Source organism: Sapajus apella, unplaced genomic scaffold (genome assembly GCF_009761245.1).
Source record: "Sapajus apella isolate SASKATOON/1434 unplaced genomic scaffold, GSC_monkey_1.0 scaffold26, whole genome shotgun sequence".
Taxonomy (NCBI): Eukaryota; Metazoa; Chordata; class Mammalia; order Primates; family Cebidae; genus Sapajus; species Sapajus apella.
The window spans coordinates 2222362-2244782 of NW_022436966.1; the positions used below are offsets into that span (position 1 = coordinate 2222362).

The window sequence follows — 22421 nt, forward strand, 5'->3', positions numbered from 1 at the left end:
TAAGGGTCCTGTGACACTGTTGTATGGTCTGTGTGCCCAGAGCTCACTGGGTCTCTGGACACCAGTTAAGTGAGCTGATCCCCTTAATAATATTTATCATTTAATAAATTGATTTTCCCAAGGCTTAAACATGGGGTGTCCAGGAGGCAAACAAACCTTGCCGCTCTGATCATTTAAGTCTGTTTGAGCCAGAATTTCAGTTGCTCGCAGCCTAAATCCTTGTTACAGACACTCGTGACTTTGGTACTATCTATGTGCCCACAGCATCCAAGTGACTCCAGCAAGTCTTCCCACCACCCTCTCCCATCCAGACCACTGAAGGTGCCTCATAGCTGGTCGCTTATCATCACTCTGGCTATATCTGGTCCATTATCCACACTGCAGCCAGGTATTCTTAAAACAAATGTGATCAGGTCACTCTCCTGCTGAAAACCTCTTGGGGGGTTATCCGAAGGCCTCCTGTGCTCTTGGGATGAAGCCCAGGTTCATTTCCTTTGGCCAAGGGGCAAGGCCATTCCCCCTCTCACTCTCCAGACTCCAGCTCCAGTCCCTCCTCAGTTTCTAGAACATGCCAAGCTCCCTCCCAGCTCTGAGGTCAGCTGTCCTCTCTGCCTCCAACTGCCTTCTTCTCTTTCTTTGCAGAACCACCCTATTCATACTTTAGGCCTCAGCTTAAAGATCAGCTCCCCACGAAAGCCATCCCTGATATCCTGCGGTCTGGGTGGGTCCCTCTGGCAATGACTACACAGCAGCGCTCTTCCTTCTTAGCACGCATCAAAATGGTCAGGAATAACTATTCCTGTAATCACCAGTTTCATGTCTAGCTAGACTGTGGAGTTGGTCAACGAGGATCGAGACCAAGGCTGTCTTAGTGACCCAGATATTCCAAGAGTGTAGTACAGGACTGGCCTGGCGTTGGGATAGCGGACACTGCACGTGGCTCCCAGGTGTGGGTTCTGCACTCTGGTGAGTTCAGTCAGTGGTTCTCAAAGGGGATAGTACTGCCCCCTAGAGGGAATTTTGGATATTACAAAGCTTTTTTTTTTTTTCTGTCTGTCGCAATGATTCCTGGCTTTGCTTTTTCCTGTCATACCTCACCCTACCGCAGCTCCAATACTTCAGAGTCAGCACAGGAAATGGAAATCTGTAGGGGGTATAACTAATATTTCCACAGAAACATTCCAAGGGGGTTCTACCTTCCCTTGGCTTGTGTCCAAGGAAAGGGGTCGCCCCACATCTGCTCTGCAAACTAGAGAAGCAACAGCTGGTGATCTGAGCCCTGGACACTCCCTGAGGCCTCTTTCCCATCCCAGCCTCCAGCTTCCTGGACTGGCTGATGTTCACTGCCCTGGACTTCTCCCTAATCAAATAACTGACTGTTCCCTTGCAGACTTCATACTGAGGCCTAGTAACTCAATAGGGCTTCCTCCCAAGGGGACATGTATCAGGAATTAAGTTCTAATGGAAAGCGTGGCTGAGACCTGACCTCCACACCCCCATGCCTGCTCTCCCCTTCACCCATAGAAATTTTCCATAGCACTTTACTGGGGCACATGGTCACCCAAATAAAAATGTTTCCCAGCCTCCCTCATAGCCGAATGTAGCCAGGAGACTAACTGATGACCAACAGAATACGAGCAGAAGGGCTGCATATAACTGCCTGGTTGTGTCATTAGAGGGAAGGGGCACACCTCCCCTTTTGCCTCTGGCTGGAATACAGACAGGGGCGTGTGCCATCATGGACCGCATTGTCAAATGGAAACTCTGGAGACAGCAGAGCAATAAAACAGGAGGAGCTGGAGTCTTGGATGGCCTGTGGATCAGAGTCTTACCAGCCGGGGCTGTCTGCATTCAACTGTAATGTGAATGGAGAGACCATCATGCTTACACCAACGTTAGTTAGTGCTTAACTTCACACCAGTGAAGGAAGCCCGTCATTGGTGTGAAGCCCTAACGAACAGCTAGATCTGCAGCCCGCACCTGAGGCTTCAGGAGAAGGCAGCTCCTTGGGACCCCCAGACTACTCCAGACCCACTGTAACGATGATAGGGCCAGCTTAGGAGCCATAGCCTGGAAGGAAGGACTGAGTCTCATGCTTATTGCAATGTTTTGGGGCTGACAGAGGTAAGAAGGGAGGGGACTAAAGCTCTCCCACTCGCCCCGGCCTGTAGTCACTGATGACAAGTTCTAACTGATGAGCCCCAGGGAGAGGACCCTGGCTGTCTGCTCTCTGGAGAGCCCAGGCCCACTGTCTCTGGGATTGAATGAAATACTGTGTCTCAGAAGCGATCACTGGTGTTGCCTGGGACACATCCAGCCTACAGACATGTTGTCTAATCAGTACAATGTTTTATAACAAAATTCTACCTTAAAACATTAGAAGATTTTTTCCCACATAAATCTGGATTTACAGCTTCTCTTAAAAAAAAATCAGAGAAGGTGGCACCAGGGCCTAGATTTTCCCCTTAACACTGACCATCTGGCACCTGTAGACCAAGTGTGCCCCCTCAGCTCACTACCCAATATGCACACTGGATTTCCCCTCTGGCTTGATCTTAGTCCACCTGCCAGGCTTCTGAAAGTATGTGAGTTTGTGACCCTTGTCACTTATTTGTGGTCCTACCTTCCGGACCATGGAGGAAGGCATGCTTCTAACAAGCCCCCTCCTTGCTGCTGGAGTTGGGCCAGTTCTCCCTCTCTGGCCACATCCTCCTAATGTTAGCTGGTGCTTTGTTTTTCCCAAGGCCTAAACATGGGGTGTCCATGAGGCAAACCTTGCCTCTCTACTCAGTGACACTGACCTTGAGAGGAACATTCTACATGAGTTGACAGAACTCCTTCAGGGCATATTTGCCCATGTCCAAAGGCTTCCAGAAGTATAGATGAGGCCTTCTTCCCTCTCCTCACACATTCATTTAAGAATACAGGCATTGATAGACTTACGACCTATGCAACTTCGACTTTACGACCACAATCGCTAGCCACGACTGCTCCGCGTCTGGCAGCGCAAACGTTGCCCAGCTGGGTGTACGACAGTGCGGACCAGCTTCCGGCAGCACTACCATCTCCGCGTGCATATAGCCTACTCAACTTACGACCAAATTGTGTTACGACTGGTGTGTCGGAACCAATCGTGGTCGTAAGTCGAGCACTAGCTGTATGTGTCTGGTGGATGTCCCAATCCACCAGCTGGAATTGACAGGGGACCTGTGTGTCCACCAAGAGGGTAGAACTCACATGCAGTCCTGGTTCTGGCTGCAGCCATGATTAGGGCCTGTCAGGGGAGAAATTGTCCACAGTGGAAACAATCAAGCAGTCCTGGGCTTCTGTCCCAGGCCACCCTTTCCTAGTGTGACCTGAGGCATATGATTGGACCTTTCAATGTCTATTTCCACTTCTGTGCAATCAAGAGAATGAGGGCCGTTTGCAGCGGTGCTGGGAAGATTAAACAAAACACGAGCAGCTCCAGCACAGCACATGCAGCACAGCACATCCGCAACAGATGTGAACGCTTTCTCTGCGGATGTCCCATGCTAGTGAACCAATCTAGAAACAGACTAGGATGCAGGAAGTAGAGAAAGAAAGTGAGTTTGGCCTGGGGAGAGGGACCGAAGAGGTTTGTGGGCTGCTGGGGAGTCACCAGAGGAATACTTGTTCCCGGAAGGAGAAAGTACCCCAGTGAGGACCACGGCCAGCCATCAGGCAGGTGGCCAAATGCCTTCACATCAGAAGGGGCTGCTCTATGAGGCACAGCCAGAGAAGACAGGCCCAGTGTCCCTGGGGGCAGACGGAAGGCCACCCACCACTCGGCCAGTTATGTCCAGCCTGGCAGGACAGTGGATGGACAAACAAAGCTGAAGACAGAATTGATCAAGCAAAAAAGACATTGAAAGCCTTCCTGGATGTGTACAATGATTTCTTAGTACATGTACAATACATGTTAACAATAATGATTATTATAATAAATGTATGTATCATTATATGGAATAATTATTTTTATAGTTAGTATTTATTGCTTGCCAGACTGTTCAAAGTGCTTTATATGGACTAACACATAAACTCTCCAGAATCATTCCTCCAAAGCAGGTACATGCTATTCCTCCAAAGCAGATATAACACTTTACAGATAAGAAAACTGACATACAGCGGTTAAGTGAGTTGCCCAAAGCCACACAGCCAGAAAGTGGCAGACCTGGGGTCCCGAGTTCAGATGCAGGCAGTCCTTCTCTCCCTCTTGTTCGATGCTGTTGTCCCCCTGGATTGTGACTCAGGATGCCAGCTATCCGCACTTCCGGGCCCCCCACCCAACTTTTACTTTCTCCTGGACTGGCTAGGCTTGAGATCCACCATTACATGGTCCCCTCTCTGGAAGCCCCAGGGCATCTGCCACACCCACCACAGCTTGAGCACCTCAGTGTCATGTGACCATTGCCCTCGCCCTTGGCTTATCAGATCCTAGGCAGCCACCATAGCCCTGTCAGAGCTGTGAGCTGGCCTGGAATGAAGGCACTGCCTGGAGGGAGCATCCTGCACCAACTGGTGACCGACTGGTCCCATCAGATATAGAAAGGGTGAGGCAGAGGGCAGGGGCCCCCTGAGAGAAGAAAGCACCTGCAAGACCAGAGCATGAAGGCTGAGGATGTCTGTGCCTGGGTGAGCGAGCAGCAGTAAGGACCATGTGCGTGGTGTGGCAGGATGTGGAGTCAACGTGCAGGCCAAGGCAGGCAGCAGGGGCTCAGCCAGGCCTGGGTTCAAGTCCTACCCCTTCACCTTTTCTTGCTTGTCTTTGGTAAATCCAAGCTAAAGCCAGAGGTAGATAGCAGAGTGGTTAAAGCTGGGGATATTGTGGGGCCTCAGGAGCCAGATACTTAGACTTGAACCCCACTACTTAGCAGTGTGTAACCTCAGGCAACTTACGTAACCTCTTCATGCCTCAGTTTCCTTATCTGTAGAATGAAAGCGATGAGAGCTTGCTAAGAGGATTGAGGTGTATGTGTCTACATGTAAGTGCCTGTTACAAATTGTAACTGGGCCATGATGTAGCTTATATTAATGTTCTAGTTAGAACAGCATTGCCATACAATAACCGTGGTGTTAGTTCAATAGATCTCTTTCATCCGACTGTTGGTGGAATTTTTAAAGAAACACCATCTGACAATGGCATGCTTCTGTGCTTACCAAATGTTCCTTCTCTCTCTCTGTGAGGAACATGCATTTGAAACCCCAGAATCCTCCATCTTTGGGTCATTTGTCTCACACTGTGCTCCTGCAGCCCTGCACTCCCCTACTCTGACTCAGCCCTTGCTGGGGACCCCAGGCACTGCCCTCCCTAGCTGCCTCAGGTCCAAGTTCCCTGGTGCCCTGGATGTGGGCAGCACATGGTATGCTCTCCACAGCACTTTCTTATTCATATGCCAAGGATGCTGAGAACAACAGAGGGCACTGATGAGGGGTTGGGGGTGGGGACGCTGTGGCCACTATGTGACCTTGGCCAGGCTCCTATACTTCTCTGGGCTAATATCCTTGTCTTTAAGGGGGGATAATATCCCTGCCCTTTGGCCTCACAAAGCTTCTGTGAGCTTGAAATGAATGTATGCATGCACAAAGGGGCTGCGAAGTGTGACTACCAGGTATTATAATCATGTAACCAAAGGAGGACCTTTATGGGACAACAGATAAGGAGTCTGGGAAGAGCAGACCCAGGCCATCTGGAGAGGGAAAGCTTCTCAGACTAGTGTTTTGCTTTGAGCTGCATCCCTGATACCGAAGTCTTCTGTGTAATCATTCACCAACCTGACCCTGCCAGGGAGAAAGACAGTGAGCGGGCCTGAACAGCACAGAGGCCAAATTTGGACATGGGTCAGGAGCTTGGCTAATGCAAGAGGTGAAACATGGCCAGGAGCTGGGGGAGGAAAGGGACTGCATTCCCCAGGACTGCCTGGCAGTTTCAGTGATGACTGGGGGTCGGGGCTCCAGCCAGTCTCTTCCCAGGCTCAGGGACTCATGACAGATTGGTACAGAAAATGTATTTCCTTTCCCCAAGGTAAGCTGTGTGCTCTGGGCCCTGGAAACGGGGAGCCAACCCCAAAGAGCCAGGCAACAGGCAAACGGCAGGTGGGGAGAGGGGAAAGGGTTCAGCCAGGGATGTGTAAATGGGAGGAGGCAGGATGGGGGGAATTGCTCCACACACAGGCCCTTGGGGCTGAAATAACAACAGAAGAGAAGCCACACCAGCAGCACTTCCTGCACTTCTGGGGTTAGAAAGTGCCGGCCATTCGTTATTCATTATTTCCTTTCTCCAGCCAGAGGTCTTAGCCTAGCCTGGGCAAGGGACCACGAGGCAGGAGCCTAGTGTATTGAGTGCATGGTGTGCAGAGGGGGCATGTGGTCAGGGAAGGCGGAAGAAAATCTGGTTCAGACTGAGTGGAAACCAGAGACAAATCCCGTGACAGCAGGGGCTGCTGCAGATGAGTGTACATTTGTGTACCTGGGGAGGGCACCACTCACAAAGCCTACTCAGCCCCCAGGTTCAGGGGCTGTAAATGGGGAAGAGGTGCTGGGGTGAGAGGAGGCTGCTTCACCCACAGAGTGCCTGGCCTCCCTCCCCTCTGCCAAGGGGCTCTTTACAGTATGAATGGTGCCCCCTGAGAGTTGTGCAACAGGAACCCAGAGCCCTCTGCCAGGCTGCTAAACAGGGCCACTGACCTGGCCTGCCCAGAGCTGAGGATGCAGAGAGGAAGCATGAAAGACCCGCATGTCCTGCCTGCTGGAAACACCTGGATAAAGCTCATTTCCAGAGGCCACGGTGGGAAACGGATTGAGAGCAGGTCACAGCAGTGTGTTAGGAGAAAAGCACAGCTGCAGTGCCACCACTGCCCCTGTGGCCCTGCTTTTGGTGCACACTGCTCTCCAGATACCAGGAATGTTCACCAACTCCTCCTGGAGCTCCACCCTGGTCCAACAAATACGGAACCCCTGAATCTCACACCCAGGAGTGGGCACTCATGAAATGACCCACTGCATATGCTGTGGTGAACACAGGCCTGTGCTTTTGGAGCTTCTAGTCCTTGGCACATCACAGGTGTCCCACACGCTCCAGGATGTGCCTGTGCCTGGGAGCATATGTGCAGATGAGTCTGTGAACTGGTGTATCCAGGAGCTTGTGAAACTGAAAGGGAATGTCTGTGCTTAGTGGCCAGAGGCTAACTAGAGTAGAAGTCAGATCTCTGGGAAGAAGGGGAATGGCAGGTAGTGAAGGCTGAAAGGAAAAGCCACAGGCTTGGTGGGAGGTTCACACTCTTTCCCCCTGGTTCTTCTCCCCCAGTATGGTTCCAAGCCTGAAGACTCAGCTGTGTAGACCCTAGCTCTGGCTTGGTCCTGAAGGGTTTCTGGAGAGCAGACAGGCTCCAGCCCTCAGCTCCTGGAGGAAAAGTCGTCTCTTGGAAGCTCTCCTGTGGGAGGTCCCAATCTGATAGGGGAGTGCCTTCCCTGCTCAATCAAGGAGGCCTCTGATGATAGAAACCAGATACTGCCCCACCTCCCTCCACCCACGGGTCCGCTGGGAGCAGGGGTTGGGGGCAGAGAAAGTATCTAAAGATTGGTGCTGTGACAGCTATTCCCAGCTGCTAAATTCCCCCATCCTATGCCCAAAGCAAGGGTAGGGTCCCTGAAGGACTGGGCGGTGCCTCCACCCCCAGTGGTTACCAGCCTGCCAGGCCAGCCTCTGAGAGAGAGCAAAGGGCCAGAAAGCAGCCAGGCGCAGGCCGGGGTGGGGAGTGGGGGAGAGCTGGGTTATAAATAGGCCTGGGACCAGGCCTTGGGGGAAGAAGGAGGAGAGCCCTGCGGTACAGCGCTTCGCTGCCTGAAACCGAAAAGACCTCTTTTCAGAGATCCCGAAAAGGTGAGAGGAGAGATGCTGGTCCCACCTTCCTGGCCCACCTCAGTGCCAACCCGGGCCTAGCTTCCAGGAGAAGTGCTGGTCAGGCACTTCTCTCCTTCCAGCCTCAGTTTCCCTGAGTCGCCCTCTGCAGACCTGTGTCGTGGCAACCGTCAACGTCAGTCTAGCGGGGCCAGAAAGTCTCCTGTCCCTCAGCTCCAGGTGCTCTCCAGAGTTGAGAGCCGCGGGGTCCCCTCCCCGAACCCCATCCCGAACCCCTGGCCAGCCCCTCCTACCTGCAAACACCGCGGAGCAGTAGGCATCGCTGATGTCGGTGTCCGGTGTGCGGACGTTCTCGGCATAGAGGATGAAGACCCTCAGCATTGTCTGGCGCGTGTAGGGCCCCGTGCGCCCAGGGCGCAAAGAGGGCTCAGAAAGGTCGGGAGGGCTGAGGCGCCGCTCGTGGGTCCCCTCACTGGAAAGGGCTGGCTGGGCGAGGCCAGCTGCGATCTCCGGCTCCTGGCTCAGAGCTGCTGCTCTTAAAGCGAACTGGCTACCCCCTGGCTGCTCCAGTGGGTTAGGCTGGGTCCCCGCCCCGGCTGCGCTCACCCCGCTCGACAGCCGGCGTTCCGAGAACAGGGGTTTCTGCTCATCTTCCACCCCCGCCGCCCTTCCCGGGCTCCGTTGAGCTGTAATCTAATGCCCCGGCTGCGGCCCATGACACGGCATTTTGCACCTGGCTGGGCGGCGGCCGCGATGGCCGGAGGCTGGACCGGGGCTCCGAACGCCCAGCATAGACCAGATCTCGCTCCTCGACTGGAGAAAGGCTCGGCTCCTCCCCTGAGCTTCCAACCACCTCTGTTTGAGCGCTGCACCAAATCGGTCGTCTCCTTCCGCCTCGGGGATTTGAGCAGTCTCTCCAGAAGCCAACCCGACCGCCCGGGGTAGGACAGGGGATCCTGGGGAGGCTCTTTCCCTAACAGAATCCTGGAGCTGAGAATTTCATTGACAAGCGAGGCGGCTGCCTTAAAAACTTTGCCTCCCTTTTCTAGCTTTAAAAGCAAGACATAGGCCGGGCGCGGTGGCTCACGCCTGTAATCCCCGCACTTTGGGAGGCCGAGGCGGGTGGATCACGAGGTCAGGGGTTCAAGACCAGCCTGGCCAACATGGTGAAACCCCATCTCTACTAAAAATACAAAAATTAGCTGGGCATGGTGGCGCGTGTAATCCAGTTATTCCGGAGGCTGAGGCAGAGAGAATTGCTTGAACCAGGACCTGGGAGGCGGAGGTTGCAGGGAGCGTAGATCGCACCGCCGCACTCCAGCCTGGGCTACAGAGTTTTTTTGGGCTACTCCAAAAAAAACAAACAAAAAAAAATCTCTGGTTCTGAAAAAAATTGTCTATTAACATTTGGGTATTTGCCAGCCCAGGCTTTCCCCGCTGAATGTACATACACATGTAAATTGCAGTATTTATTATATATCTGAGCGTAGAATGTAGCCTGTGTCCCACGTTTTCATGTAACATCTTGCATCGTTAAAATTTTTTCATAAACAATGTTTTCAGTAGCTACATAATTGTCTGTCATCTAAATGTACTAGATTCACAAACTTTCTCTTGTTTCACATTTAGGCTCTCCCCAGATTCTTACTATTATAATAGTGAAAAGGAGGTTGGTTTTTGTTTTTTTTTTTAAATAGATATCAACTCATCTTAGTCCCCACCCCCACCCCGCCCCTGCTGGTTCCTCAGATTAGATTCCTAGCTTTGGAATTCTAAGGTCATAGGATATGACGTTTTTTAGGTTCTAGTACCTATTGCTAAACTGCCTTCCTACAGATATGTAGATCCACACTCCCTGCAGCCTGTGACTCACCTTCCAAAGAGGGCCAGTTGGATGGGTGTGCAGCTGTCAGCAAAACTCCCACAGCAGCCCATGGGGACAGTAGACACACAGCAGGGCAGGATGGGCTGGCCGCTGACAGGTGGCTGATTTTTCCCCATAGAGAATACTAGAAGAGAGCAACACTCTCCCAAAAGGTCTGTAATTTCAAGATTAGCATAGCAGACATTTCCTGTGTTCACTTAGGGTCCTTCTGCAGCCATCTACGACTTCTTTTCTTTGCCTCTAGCACGATGTATGGTGGGGAGAGGAATACGAAAGGGAGAGTTGAAATGAAATCATTCATTTAATGGGAATGTATCAAGTCCTAAGACAAGTCAGGCATGGCACTGTCCCGGGTGGGGGACATAGTGGTGAGCAGAAGTGACACAGTCCATGTTATGGGCTGAATTGGGTCCCCTTGAAATTTCTATGTGAAAGGCAACCGCCAGTATCTTGGAATGTGACTCTACTTAGAGCCTTTAAAGAGGTAAACAAAGAGAGGTCATTCTGACCAGTGCTCTTATAAAAAGAGGAAATTTGTATACAAGATAAACCAGGGATGCATACACACAGAGAAAAGGCCATGTGAGGACACAGGGAAAAGGCTGCCATCTGCAAGCCAAGAAGAGAGGACTCAGAAGAAACCAAGCCTGCTGACTACACCTTCATCTTGGACTTACAAGCCTCTACAACTGTGAGAAATAGATTTCTTTTCTATAAGCCCCCACAGTCTGTGGTATTTTGTTACGACAGCCCTAGCAAACGGGTACAGTCCCTGACCTCAAAGAGCTTCCACTTCAGTGAGGGAAACTGACACTTATGGAATAATCACATCAGTCACTCACCATTACAAATCTGTAAGTGCCATAAAAGACAGAAAATGTGGGATTGTGAGAACAGAGAGCAGGGAGCCCTCAACAAGCAAGTGCCCAGGACAGTGAGAGCTATTTGAGATGTGATCTGAAGGCCAGCTAGTTCACTGGGCAGGACTGAGGTTGGGGCAAGGAAGAGAGTGTTCCAGAGAGAAAGAAGGAAGCGCTCTGTGTCAAGGTCATGGGAGGAGAGGAGTGTAGATTAAGAAGTTGTGGAATGGGGCAGGCAGGCTGGAAGACCTAGGGGAAGCTCAGGGCCTGGGGGAAGCTGCCTGAGGCCTGATAAGTCCAGAGGAGTGGCAGGATCTGATTTACTTCTCAAAAGCTCCCTTTGGCTGCCTTTTGGAGAATAGAGTGCAAGGGATCAGAGTGGAAGTGAAGAGTTAAAAGCCATGGCAGGGAGTCAAGGTGACAGTTGTTTTGGACCAAGGTTGTGAAAAGGGGGATGGCACAAAGTAAGGCAAAGCTAGGAGGAAGAAGAAAGGAAATTCTGCAAGAGCAGGTGAAGTAATCAAGTTTCCCACTACAGAACTCAGCCATTATGTGTTGCTGGAGAAGACAGCTTTGGCTTAGATGAAGTTATTGATTGATTGACTCATTCATTCATTCATTCATTCTGCAACATTTATAGGTACCTTGTCTGTGGCAAGCATTTTTCAGATTTAAGTTTTAGAGAAAGATACTAAAGAGGGAGTAAAATTTAACTGCATTGGAAAGAAGGGTAGGAGGTCGGTCCTGTTGATGTAGGGAAAGCCCAAATAATGGTCTATTTTTAAGGAAGTACAATTTGGCTCTGTTCAGATGTATAAAGTAACATGAACCTGCTCTGTGGCAGAGCTAAAATTGTACATAAGAAGGGGCTTGCTGCTTGCAAATATGATGTGGCTACAGTGATTTGAAAAGCGCCAGTCTTCCTTATAAGTTAAACACCTTTGTCACAACTGCACTACTTTATTCATACAGAAGGATGTCTTCAAAGTTTTTCTGCACAGCCCAGTCTCTGCAGAAATAAACCTCTAGTGAGCATGTCTGCCCCCAAATTTTATTCCTCAATTGCAGGACATGTTTGGGGTGTCTTCTCTATTTAAAAGAACCACTTTCTCTGAGACTACCCAACCTGAATCAATCAGATTCTCTCTCCCAATAATTTGGAATTGGGACTGAGAGAAGATAGCTTCTGTGTGACTGAAGCGGAGATGAATAAAATGGGAGGGTCAGAAGAGGCCCCGTGCATGGAGAAGTGGAGAAAGTTCCACAGTCAAGGAAATCACGTGTAGGGGGCGAGGTGGGGAAAAGGAGACCAAGAAAGAGACCCTTCTGGTTGTTCCTGGCTCTCATTCCTCGAGTCTCCCTGCCTGTGAGTGCTGAGATGGCACTTGTGGTGGATATCTGCCATTTTTGGCTTCCAGTTTCTAATCTCCCCCTTCCTAAAACATCATTTTCCCACCCCTCATGAGTAGTCTTGAGGGGCAGAAGTGCCTGCCTTTTTTCTGGAAGCTTCAGAGCTAGGGCCTCCCTCTCTGGGTCACTGGGCAGTGTGGCCCAGGCTCAGACAGTTGGATGCCCTCTCCTAACACTTGAAACAAGTCCTTGAGCTTCAGGAAGTCAGACATGGCAGCTGCTGTATGGCAGGAAATGACCAGACTTTTTCGATGTAGGACTAAAAATCACAGGTATGATGCCTGCTGTCCAATTCCTGTTCATAGCCCAAGCCAAGCTCTCCAATCTCCTTCCATTCTGTGAGCCCCCAAAGCTCTTCTGAAATCCACTCTTGCTTCAGCTGTCCAGGCTTGGCTGCTGTAGCTTGCAGCCTGGGATCCAGGCCGACATGCCCAGTGTCTTTATAGTGAGTCATTGCACATTTTACTTAGGGTAACTTGAAGCGCAATTCTTATTTATTTATTTATTTTTAAATGTTTTAGAAACAGTCTCCCTCTGTCACCCAGGCTGGAGTGCAGTGGCACAATAGCTCACTGCAACCTCCAACTTCTGAGCTTGAAGCACAGCTCTGTTTCTTGCTATAAAAGAATAAGTTCTTGTGGCCCTGATGACACTTTCATCTTGAATTTCTGGCCTCCAAAACTGTGAGAGAATAAATTTGTTGTTTTTAAGCCACCATGGTTTTGACAATTGGTTAAAGCAGCCATGGGAAAATAATACACCAAGGCTCTGTCAACACGACCAACCACGGTGAAAGAGGGCTGATTTTCAGGCCGCTTTTACCGCTTTACTGTTTCAGGACAGAAGTGAAGGGCAGGGAAGTGGTGCTCCAATTTCAATGAGAAACTAAGGGTTTGATACAATTTTCCAATAGAAAAAAGAAAAAAAAGCACAGATTTTTCACCAAAGAGGTAATATGAACACACTGTATTATTTCTATGTTCTCTGTCTTCTGAAAAAACCGTAGATCCTTGAAAAGCTTGCTAAGAACCATAGACCCTGGTCACAGCCTGGTCAACTCATCTGCTTCTCCTAAGAAGAAAAACTCATGGTAGTGACAGAGGGTTTCAATTTCCCAAGAATCTATTGTAATAAAGAGTAAACGCTCAATAAACAGAAACTATTTTCTGTTCAGGCATGGCTGGTGCTACAATGGAAAGGAGTGAGCTCAGAATGGACGGTGGTAGGGCTTCTGAAAGCCCTCACTCACCTTGAGCAGGGAGTGAAGAGCGCCTATCTGCTGAGCTGCAAGAGAACAGCTCTGGGACTAATGTGAACAGGTCAGTCAGTCTGTGTGTACAGTCCTCCTTTTGGATTTAGTCCAGGGGGTGAGGAGTCTCTAGACAGCATGAAGGAAAGCCTACACACACAGTAATTGTTAGAAGAGCCACTCTTCCTTCGTGAGCTGGGACACTCATCTCCTGCTCTTGGACATCACAGCTGAGCTCCCAGCGGCCACGCCACCTCCATGTCCAACATGTGGCCTTTTCTTATTCTCCAACATGCAGATGGCATATTGCAGGACTTCTTGGCTTCCATAATAGCATGAGTCAAATCTCATAGCAAATAGATTTGCTGTTTCTACTATTTTACTCTCTCTCTCCACACACACAGACATACCACACCCCCCCCCCCATTGGTTGTTTCTCTGGAGAACCCTGAGTAATACATACACAGGCGGCTTCTGAGAAATGAGGGAGATCGAAACCAGGGTAATAAGAGTGAGGAACAGAGCAGGAATTCAACTTCTTTCCAAAGTGGGGCTATCTCATCTTCTGGAAGACGCCAAAACATCCCAGGATGCAACAATCCTAGCAAATGTGAGGAGACCTGTTACAGGCCCCAGCAGTGACGAGGCAGGTGCTGGTGATGGCTGGTTCCCAGCTAAAATGCAAAATGTGGGCACAGGCAGAGCTGATGCAGGCAAAGGGAGCAGGTGTGAGTGTCTCTATTGCGTGTCTCAGGGCAGAGAGCTTTCTGACACCAAACGACTCTGTTGATTCATGGGAAGACATCATCAGAAAAGGCCTAAACACCTTTAGGGGTTAAGAGAGCAACAAATGTTTCACTTCCATTGTTCCCCCCTTGGCAGATGGCCAGGACTTTGGAAAAGGGGCCTCTGTTAAAGCACATGAAGCTTCCATAGGACAACACCTAACTTCTTAAGATGCTGTCTCCCACTTGTGTGATAGCCAGCCTTTAGCAGGTCATTTCACCTAATAAGCCAGCTGCTTCTGGGTGATGGACTAAATGGTAAAACTTGTTGAGTCTGCAGACCTAGGCCCATTGCCCACATGCCCATTTACCTGCCCTCCCCCACAAAAAAAAAATACACCTCCTTAAAATGAAGTTGGATTGGTATTCCATGGTGATGGAGAAGTCCATCCATGAATCTACGAACAGTGGTGCTATCAGAAGCCATGAGTTCAGGGAAGGCAAATCCACGCCCAAAATATGTCCGCTGTGAGGACAAAGCATTGTAACCTCTAGGACAAGAGAGACTGAATATAATCAACCTGTTATCAAATAGTCATGGGTTCTTTAGAAGACTGTCATACCAGAGGCTCCTCACCCTTACCTGCTCTGTGATTCCAAGAAATGAGAGACTCCTTCAAAGGTGCCATGAAGGCCTTCTGGTTCTCCGTGCCTCTTTTAATCATATGCTCTTTTCTCTTATTCCCAAAATGGGCTCGAGGGCTATAAGAAACAGGTGACCTCTGAGTTTTAATAATTATTGTTGTCACAGTGACTTAAGTGCCTCAGACACTTCATCTCCCAATGCCTTGTCCTGTACCTGCACTTCATTCCATGATGCTATTGGCAATAATTCAAATAACTGTGATGACACTGCACATCACAGATTACTATGTCCCATTCACCCCTGGCAAAGAGGTTATCAATGCACTCTTTGAATATATAACCAACCCAATCCCAGAATATATATTTTTTTAACTTTTCCTTTTGAAATAATTATAGATTCATAGAAGGTTGCAAATAAGTGTACATGGAAGCCCTGTGCTTCCTATCTCCAAACACTCCCCCAAGGTTAACATCTTAAACAACTGGAGTTCAATATCCAAATCAATAGATGGCATTGGTACAATTCATAAAACTTCTTCAGATTTCACCAGTTGCACGTGCACTAATTTGGGTGTATACTGCTCTATGTAATTTTGTCATGTGCAGCTTTGCATAACCACCACCACCATCAACTTTACCATCACAAGATTCCTTCCTAGTACCCTTTTATAATCCTACCATTCCTAAACCTGGCAGTAAGTGATCTGTTCATCTTTGTTATTTGATGAATGATACATAAATGGAATACTGTGGTATTTATCTTTTTGATATGAGCTTTTTTCCACTCAGCATAATTTCTTTGAGGGTCGAGTTGCTGCATGTTATCAATGCTGGCCGATAGCTTTCCTTAAAAAAATAAAAACAAAAAAAAAATTAAAAATTAAAAAAATAAAACTTGTTAAATAGTATTTCATGGTATGGATGTACCTGTGGTTTGCTTAACAATTCACACGCTGAAGGATATTTGGAATAGTTTCCAGTTTGAAAACACTATGAATAAAGCGGCTATGAACACTTATGTAAACCTTCTTGTATACATTCTATGTGAAAATAAGTCCTTATTTCTATGAGATAAATGTTCAAGTGTGTAAGTGGTTGGTCACATGGTTACTTTCCATAGTGGTTGCACCATTTTACAATCTCATCAGCAATGTATGAGTGATTTAGTTTCAACTTCATCCTTTTCAGCACTTGCTATTAACACTATTTTTCATGTTAGCCATCCCTATAGATATGTAGCATTTCATTGTGGGTTTAATTCTCTAACGGCCGCTTATATTAACAGTTTCAGGTGTTTTTGATCCGTATATCCTCTTTAGTGAAATATCTCTTTTGCTATTTTCTAATTGGATCATTGTAAAATGTTAAGTTTTGAGACTTCTTTATGTATTCTAGGTATAAAGCCTTTAATGAATTTGTGATTTGCAAATATTTCCTGTTAGTCTATAATTCGTCTTTCACAGAACAAAAATTTTGATGCGTCAGATTTATCAATTTTTCCACTTATAAAATGTGCTTTCAATGTCAAGTCTAAGTACTCTTTGCCCAATCCTAGATGGGGTTTCACCATATTGGCCATGCAGATCTTGAACTCCTGACCTCGTGATCCACCTGCCTCGGCTTCCCAAAGTGCTGGGATTACAGATGTGTTTTTTAGTTTTAATATAAGGTGTAAGGTTTAGATCAAGGTACATTTTCAGCTGATGGATGTCCAATTGCTCCAGCATCATTTGTTGAAAAAGCTACTCCTCATCCACTGAATTGCTTTTGCTTCTGTGTAAATAACTAGGTGTATTTGTGTAGATTTATTTCCAGGATTTCTCGTTTTTTTTTTTTTTTTTTGAGATGGAGTTTCAGTCTTGTTACCCAGGCTGGAGTGCAATGGCGCGATCTCGGCTCACCGCAACCTCCGCCTCCTGGGTTCAGGTAATTCTCCTGCCTCAGCCTCCTGAGTAGCTGGGATTACAGGCACGCGCCACCATGCCCAGCTGATTTTTTGTATTTTTAGTAGAGACGGGGTTTCACCGTGTTGACCAGGATGGTCTCGATCTCTTGACCTCGTGATCCACCCGCCTCGGCCTCCCGAAGTGCTGGGATTACAGGCGTGAGCCACCGTGCCCGGCCTATTTCCAGGATTTTTCTTTTGAGACGGAGTCTTGCATGGTCGTTCAGGCTGGAGTACAGTGGCGTGACCTTGGCTCACTGCAACCTCCGTCTCCTGGGTCCAAGCGATTCTCCTGCCTCAGCCTCCCGAGTAGCTGGGATTACAGGCACCTGCCGCCACACCCAGCTAATTTTTGTATTTTTAGTAGAGACGGGGCTTCACCATGTTGGCCAAACTGGTCTTGAACTCCTGACCCTGTGATCATCCACCTCAGCCCCCAAAGTGCTGGGATTACAGGTGTGAGCCACCATGCCCACCCCCGTTTCCAGGTTTTCTATGCTAGTCCATCAATCTATGTTTCCTTCTCTCTGCCAATATAGCACACTCTCGATTACAGGACCTATAGAGTAAGCATTAGCATCATTTCATTTTATTCATCTTTTTCAAAACTGTTTTAGCTATTTGTATTATCTTTCCTTTTCCATATAAACTTTAGAGTAAGATTGTCTGTGCCTATTAAAATTTTTGTTTGGATTTTGGTAGAAATTGCCTTAAACCTATAGAACAACTTAGGGAGAACTAATGTTGATACTATGTGGAGTCTGCCAATCCATCAACATGATAAATCACCTTAAGTTTCCTTCAATTTCTTTCATCAGCCTTTTATAATTTTCATCATCGAGATCCTACAAATATTTTGGTACACTTATACCTAAGGAATTTTCTTTGGTGCAAATGTAAATGGTATTGCATTTGTTATTTTAGTTTCTACTTGTTTGCTGTCAGTACACAGAAAACATAAATGACTTTTGTCTATTGATCTTGTACCCTTCAACCTTACTGAATTCATTGATTCTGAAAGTTTTACTGCACATTCCTTGAAATTTTCTGTGTAGGCAGTCATGTACTGCAAACAGAAGCAGTTTTATTAAATTTCTCATCTATATGCCTTTTCTTGCCTAGAACTGCAGTGGCTGAAAACTGCAGTACCGTTTGTTGCCTAACGATGGCAGGAATGAACATCCTTTCATTTGTCCTATCACCTTAGAGGGAACACAGACTTTAGGAAAGTATGATGCTAGTTGTAGATTTTTTTTCTGTAGATTCTCTTTATAAGACTGAGAAAGTTCCTTTTTTATGATGTGCTGAGAATATGAACATGAGTGTTTTTACATCAAATGCCTTTTCTAAATGAATTGATACACTTATTATTTTTTTCTTCTTCAGCCTATTGATAACAGTGAATTAAATGGTCTTTCCTTCCAGTATTGAACAAGCCCTTCATACCTGAAATAAGTTCCTCATAAAATGTAATCCCAGCTACTTGGGAGGCTGAGGCAGGAGAATCACTTGAACCCAGGAGACAGAGGTTGCAGTGAGCCGAGATCATGCCACTGCAGCCTAGGTGACAGAGCGAGCCTATCTCAAAAAGAACAGTCTAGAAGTGTTCCCTCTTCCATTTTCTCTGCAAGAGGTTGTACAAAATCAATCCTCCGTTTCAATGTTCAGTAAAATTCTCCAGTGAAGCCATCAGAATATGGGGTATCTTTTTCAAGGATGCTTTCATTACAAATTTGGTATCTTTAATGGTTTCAGAATTATTCAAGTTCTCAAATTCATCTTGGCCAAGTTTTAGTACTTTCTGATTTTTGAGGAATTTGTCCATTTCTTCCAAGTTGTATATGCATAGAGTTGTTCACAGTACTCCTTTACTATTGTTCTAATGGCTGCAGGATCTGCTGTGATATTCTCTACTTCATTCATATTAATGGTTTGGGTATTTTTTGTCTTAGTCTTTTAGAGATATATCAATTTTATTATTTTTGAAGGACCAGCTTTGTGTTTCACTAATTTTTCTCTATTGTTTTCCTGTTTTCAATTTCATTAATTTCTGCTTTATCATTTCCTTCCGTTTGCTTTGGATTTAGTTTGTTCTAACTTTTCTAGTATCTTGAAGCAGAAACTTAGATTACTGAATTCTTTCTTTATAATTTAAGCACTTAGTGCTATACAGTTCCCTCCCAGCACTTCATTAGAAGCATCTCAGAGTTTAATTTGTTCTGTTTTCATTTTCATTCAAGTCTGTGTATTTTTTAAAATTTCCTTTGAGACATCAAGAAATTCCATTTACCATAGCTACAAATACCTAGGAATTAACCAAAAAAGTAAAAGATCTCTACAATGAAACTGATACAAGAAATTGAAGCGGACACACAAAATAAAAATATATTCCATGTTCATGGATGGAAGAATCAATATTGTTAAGGTGTTTATATACTGTTACAGTGTTCATACTACCGAAAGCAATTTGCAGATTCAATGCAATACCTATCAAAGTATAGAAAATATAATCTTAAAATTTATACAGAACCACAACAAAAGACCCAGAATAGGCAAAGCTCTCCTAAGCAAAAAGAACTAAACCAGAGGAATCACATTACCTGACTTCAAGTTACACTACGGAGCTATGGTACCAAAACGGCATGGTACTGGCATAAAAACAGACACGCAGACCAGTGGAACAGAACAGACAGCACAAAAATAAATCCAATAAATCTACAGTAAACTCATTTTTGCAAAACTTACAATAAACAAGAAAGGACAGTCTCTTCAATAAACGGTGCTGAGGAAACGGAATATTCATATGCAGAAGAGTAAAACCAGGTCCCAACTTTCCCCATATAAAAATTAAATCAAAATAGATTAAAGATTTACATCTAAGACCTCAAACTATGCAACTACTACAAGAAAACATTGGAGAAACTCTCCAGGACACTGGAGTGGGCAAAGACTTCTTGTGGCAAAGACCACAGGGGCACAAGCAACCAAAGCAAACATGAATAAATGGAATCCTATCAAGTTAAAAAGCTTCTGTACAGTGAAGGAAACAACAAAGAGACAACCCACAGAATGGGAAAAAACATTCGCAAACCATCCATCTGATAAAGGATTAATAACCAGAATATACATATAAGGAGCTCAAACTACTCCACAGGAAAAAAAAAATAATTCAATAAAAATGGGCAAAAGATCTGAATAGACATTTCTCAAAAGACATACAAATGGCAAACAGGTATATGAAAAGGTACTCAAAATCACTGATCATCAGAGAAATGCAAATCAAAACTACAGTGAGGTAGTTTTGACTACATCTCACCCCAGTTAAAATGGTTTTTATCCAAAAGACTGGAGACAACAAATGCAGCCGAAGATGTGGAGAAAAGGGAACACTTGTGCATGGTTGGTGGGAATGTAAATTAGTACAGCCACTAAGGAGAATAGTTTGGAGATTCCTCAGAAAACTAAAAATAGAGCTACCGTACAATCCAGTAATCCCACTCCTAGGTATAAACCCAAAAGAAAGGAAATCAGTAAATTGAAGATATATCTGCACTCCCACGTTTGTTGCAGCACTATACATAATAGCCAAGATTTGGGAACCTATGTTTCCATCAACAGATGAATGGATAAAGAAATGGTACATACACACAATGGCGTATCATTCAGACACACACAAAAGAATGAAATCCTGTCATTTGCTATAACGTGGACGGAACTGGAGGTTAAGTGAAATAAACCATTTACATAAAGACAAACATTGTATGTTCTCACTTATCTGTGGGAGCTAAAAATGAAAACAACTGAACTCATGGTGACACAAAGTAGAAAGATGGTTACTAGAGGCTGGGAAAGGTAGTTGAGGTGGAGGGGGATCGTTAATGGGTACAAAAAATAAAAAGAATAAATAAGGCTGAGTGCGATGGCTCACACCTGTAATCCCAGCACTTTGGGAGGCCAAGGTGGGCAGATCACTTGAGGCCAGGAGTTTGAGACCAGCCTGGCCAACATGTCAAAATCTCATCTCTATTAAAAAATATATATAAAAATTAGCTGAGCATGGTGTCATGCACCTATATAGTCCCAGGTGCTCCAGAGGCTGAGGTGAGAGGATCACTTAAGCCTATGGAGGCTGAGGCTATAGTGAACTGAGATAGTGTCACTGTACCCCAGCCTGGGTAACAGAAGGAGATCTTGCTTTAAAAAAATTTTAATTGTACATTTAAAAATAATTAGAAGAGTATAACTGGATTGTTTGAAACAGAAAGGACAAATCTTTGTGGTGATCGATACCCAATTTACCCTGATGTGATTGTCACACATTACATGCCTGTATCAAAATATCACATGTAACCCACAAACACATACACCAAGTACACATCACTCACACACACACACACACACACACACACACAAATTCCTTTTGAGACTTCCCCTATTTGAATATACACTTTGAAGGAAGTGTTACTACATGAGCCTGAAACATCTTGACATACAGATAACCACAAGTGTTGTTTAAAAGAAATGAGGAATCCAATCAAATGTGGGACATATGAGCATCAATAATATTAATACTTCAGAGGTTTCAAACATCAAATATGTTAAAATTCACAAGTTCATACTAATGCTTAAGAAAAAAATTTATCACAGTTGGTGGATGCCAAAGAATCAACTCATTCTGAAAAAATTGATAGGTAAAGAAAAAGCATCATGTTATCTGTATCTTTCTTACACAAACCATACCACTATCAAATAGCAGATGAGGGGGAATTTCTCTTTGCAGAGAAATGTTCTTGCTTACACATGAAGAAGGAATATAGAATTAAGATATCATTATTTGCCATCCCTAATGAATAAGTGGATCAAAACTAAGCATCAACTGCTACTCAAATCCCAGAGAAAGCAATCAGTTTGTGCCTCCTGATCAGGAAGACCACATCACTATGTGCCTAAAGTAGTCTTGTCAAAAAGAAAGGAAAAAGAAAAAAAGAAAAAAAACTCTAATCAAGTGTCTATATACATTTATCAATTTATAAGCTACAGAGAGGGCAAGAACATCTTAAAGGTATTACAGGGCTGTAAGCAACAAAGTCAGACTGGGGAAACCTGTCAGCAGTGCCATCTCCAACTATGTGCTTGATCAGTTTTATTTCTTTTTCTCCCTAATTTTCAATTCACTATAGACCAACAATTCTAAAAAATTCACATACATTAAAAAAAAAAAAAGAAATTAAAAAAAAACACACACATACACAAACATACAAATCCCATTTTTTGGTTTAGATTCAACAGACAGATAAACATAAAATCACTGTCAAAAGGTTTCCAGCAACTCTCAATAAACTGCTTCAGTATGTGTACTGGCACTGCACTGGGTCCAAAAACATTTTGAGCAGCACTGCTTAGGAGAACAAAGTATCTAGTTTCTTTATCAAATAAATTACAAGGGGGGAGAAAGAGAGAGAGAAAAAGAAACCTATATATTCAAAATAGTATAATTTAAAAGATCTACCAGCCAGTCACAATGTATGGATCTTATCTGAATCTGGATTCAGACACAGTAAAGCAACAACCACAAAAAACCCATTTATGAAACAGTTAAAAATCTGAACCAATTATTTAAATAAATAAATATTTATTTATTTATTTATTTTTTTTTTAAAGATGGGGTTTCACCATGATGGCCAGGCTGGTCTTGAACTCCTGACCTCAGGTGATCCACCCACCTCAGCCTCCCCAAAGTGCCTAGGATTACAGGCGTGAGCCACAGTGCCCGGCCTAAATAAATATTTTTAATGGTACTGGTTATATTTAAAAAAAACCCTT

General features: G+C 45.6%; 1 protein-coding gene across 10 annotated transcripts in view; it reads right to left on the reverse strand.

The window, feature by feature from the left end:
* Window positions 1-8997, reverse strand: part of DYSF (dysferlin) — a 232015-nt gene extending 223018 nt beyond the window's left edge. For 7 of the 10 annotated variants that reach the window (XM_032291772.1, XM_032291768.1, XM_032291766.1 and 4 more), the window contains exon 1: window positions 8173-8997. In XM_032291772.1, coding sequence (XP_032147663.1) covers window positions 8173-8260 — 88 coding nt within the window. In that variant the 5' untranslated portion in view covers window positions 8261-8997. The remainder of the gene's footprint in view (window positions 1-8172) is intronic. The other 3 variants (XM_032291777.1, XM_032291774.1, XM_032291770.1) reach the window with 1 other exon arrangement.
* Between the last annotated feature and the right edge of the window lie 13424 nt (window positions 8998-22421).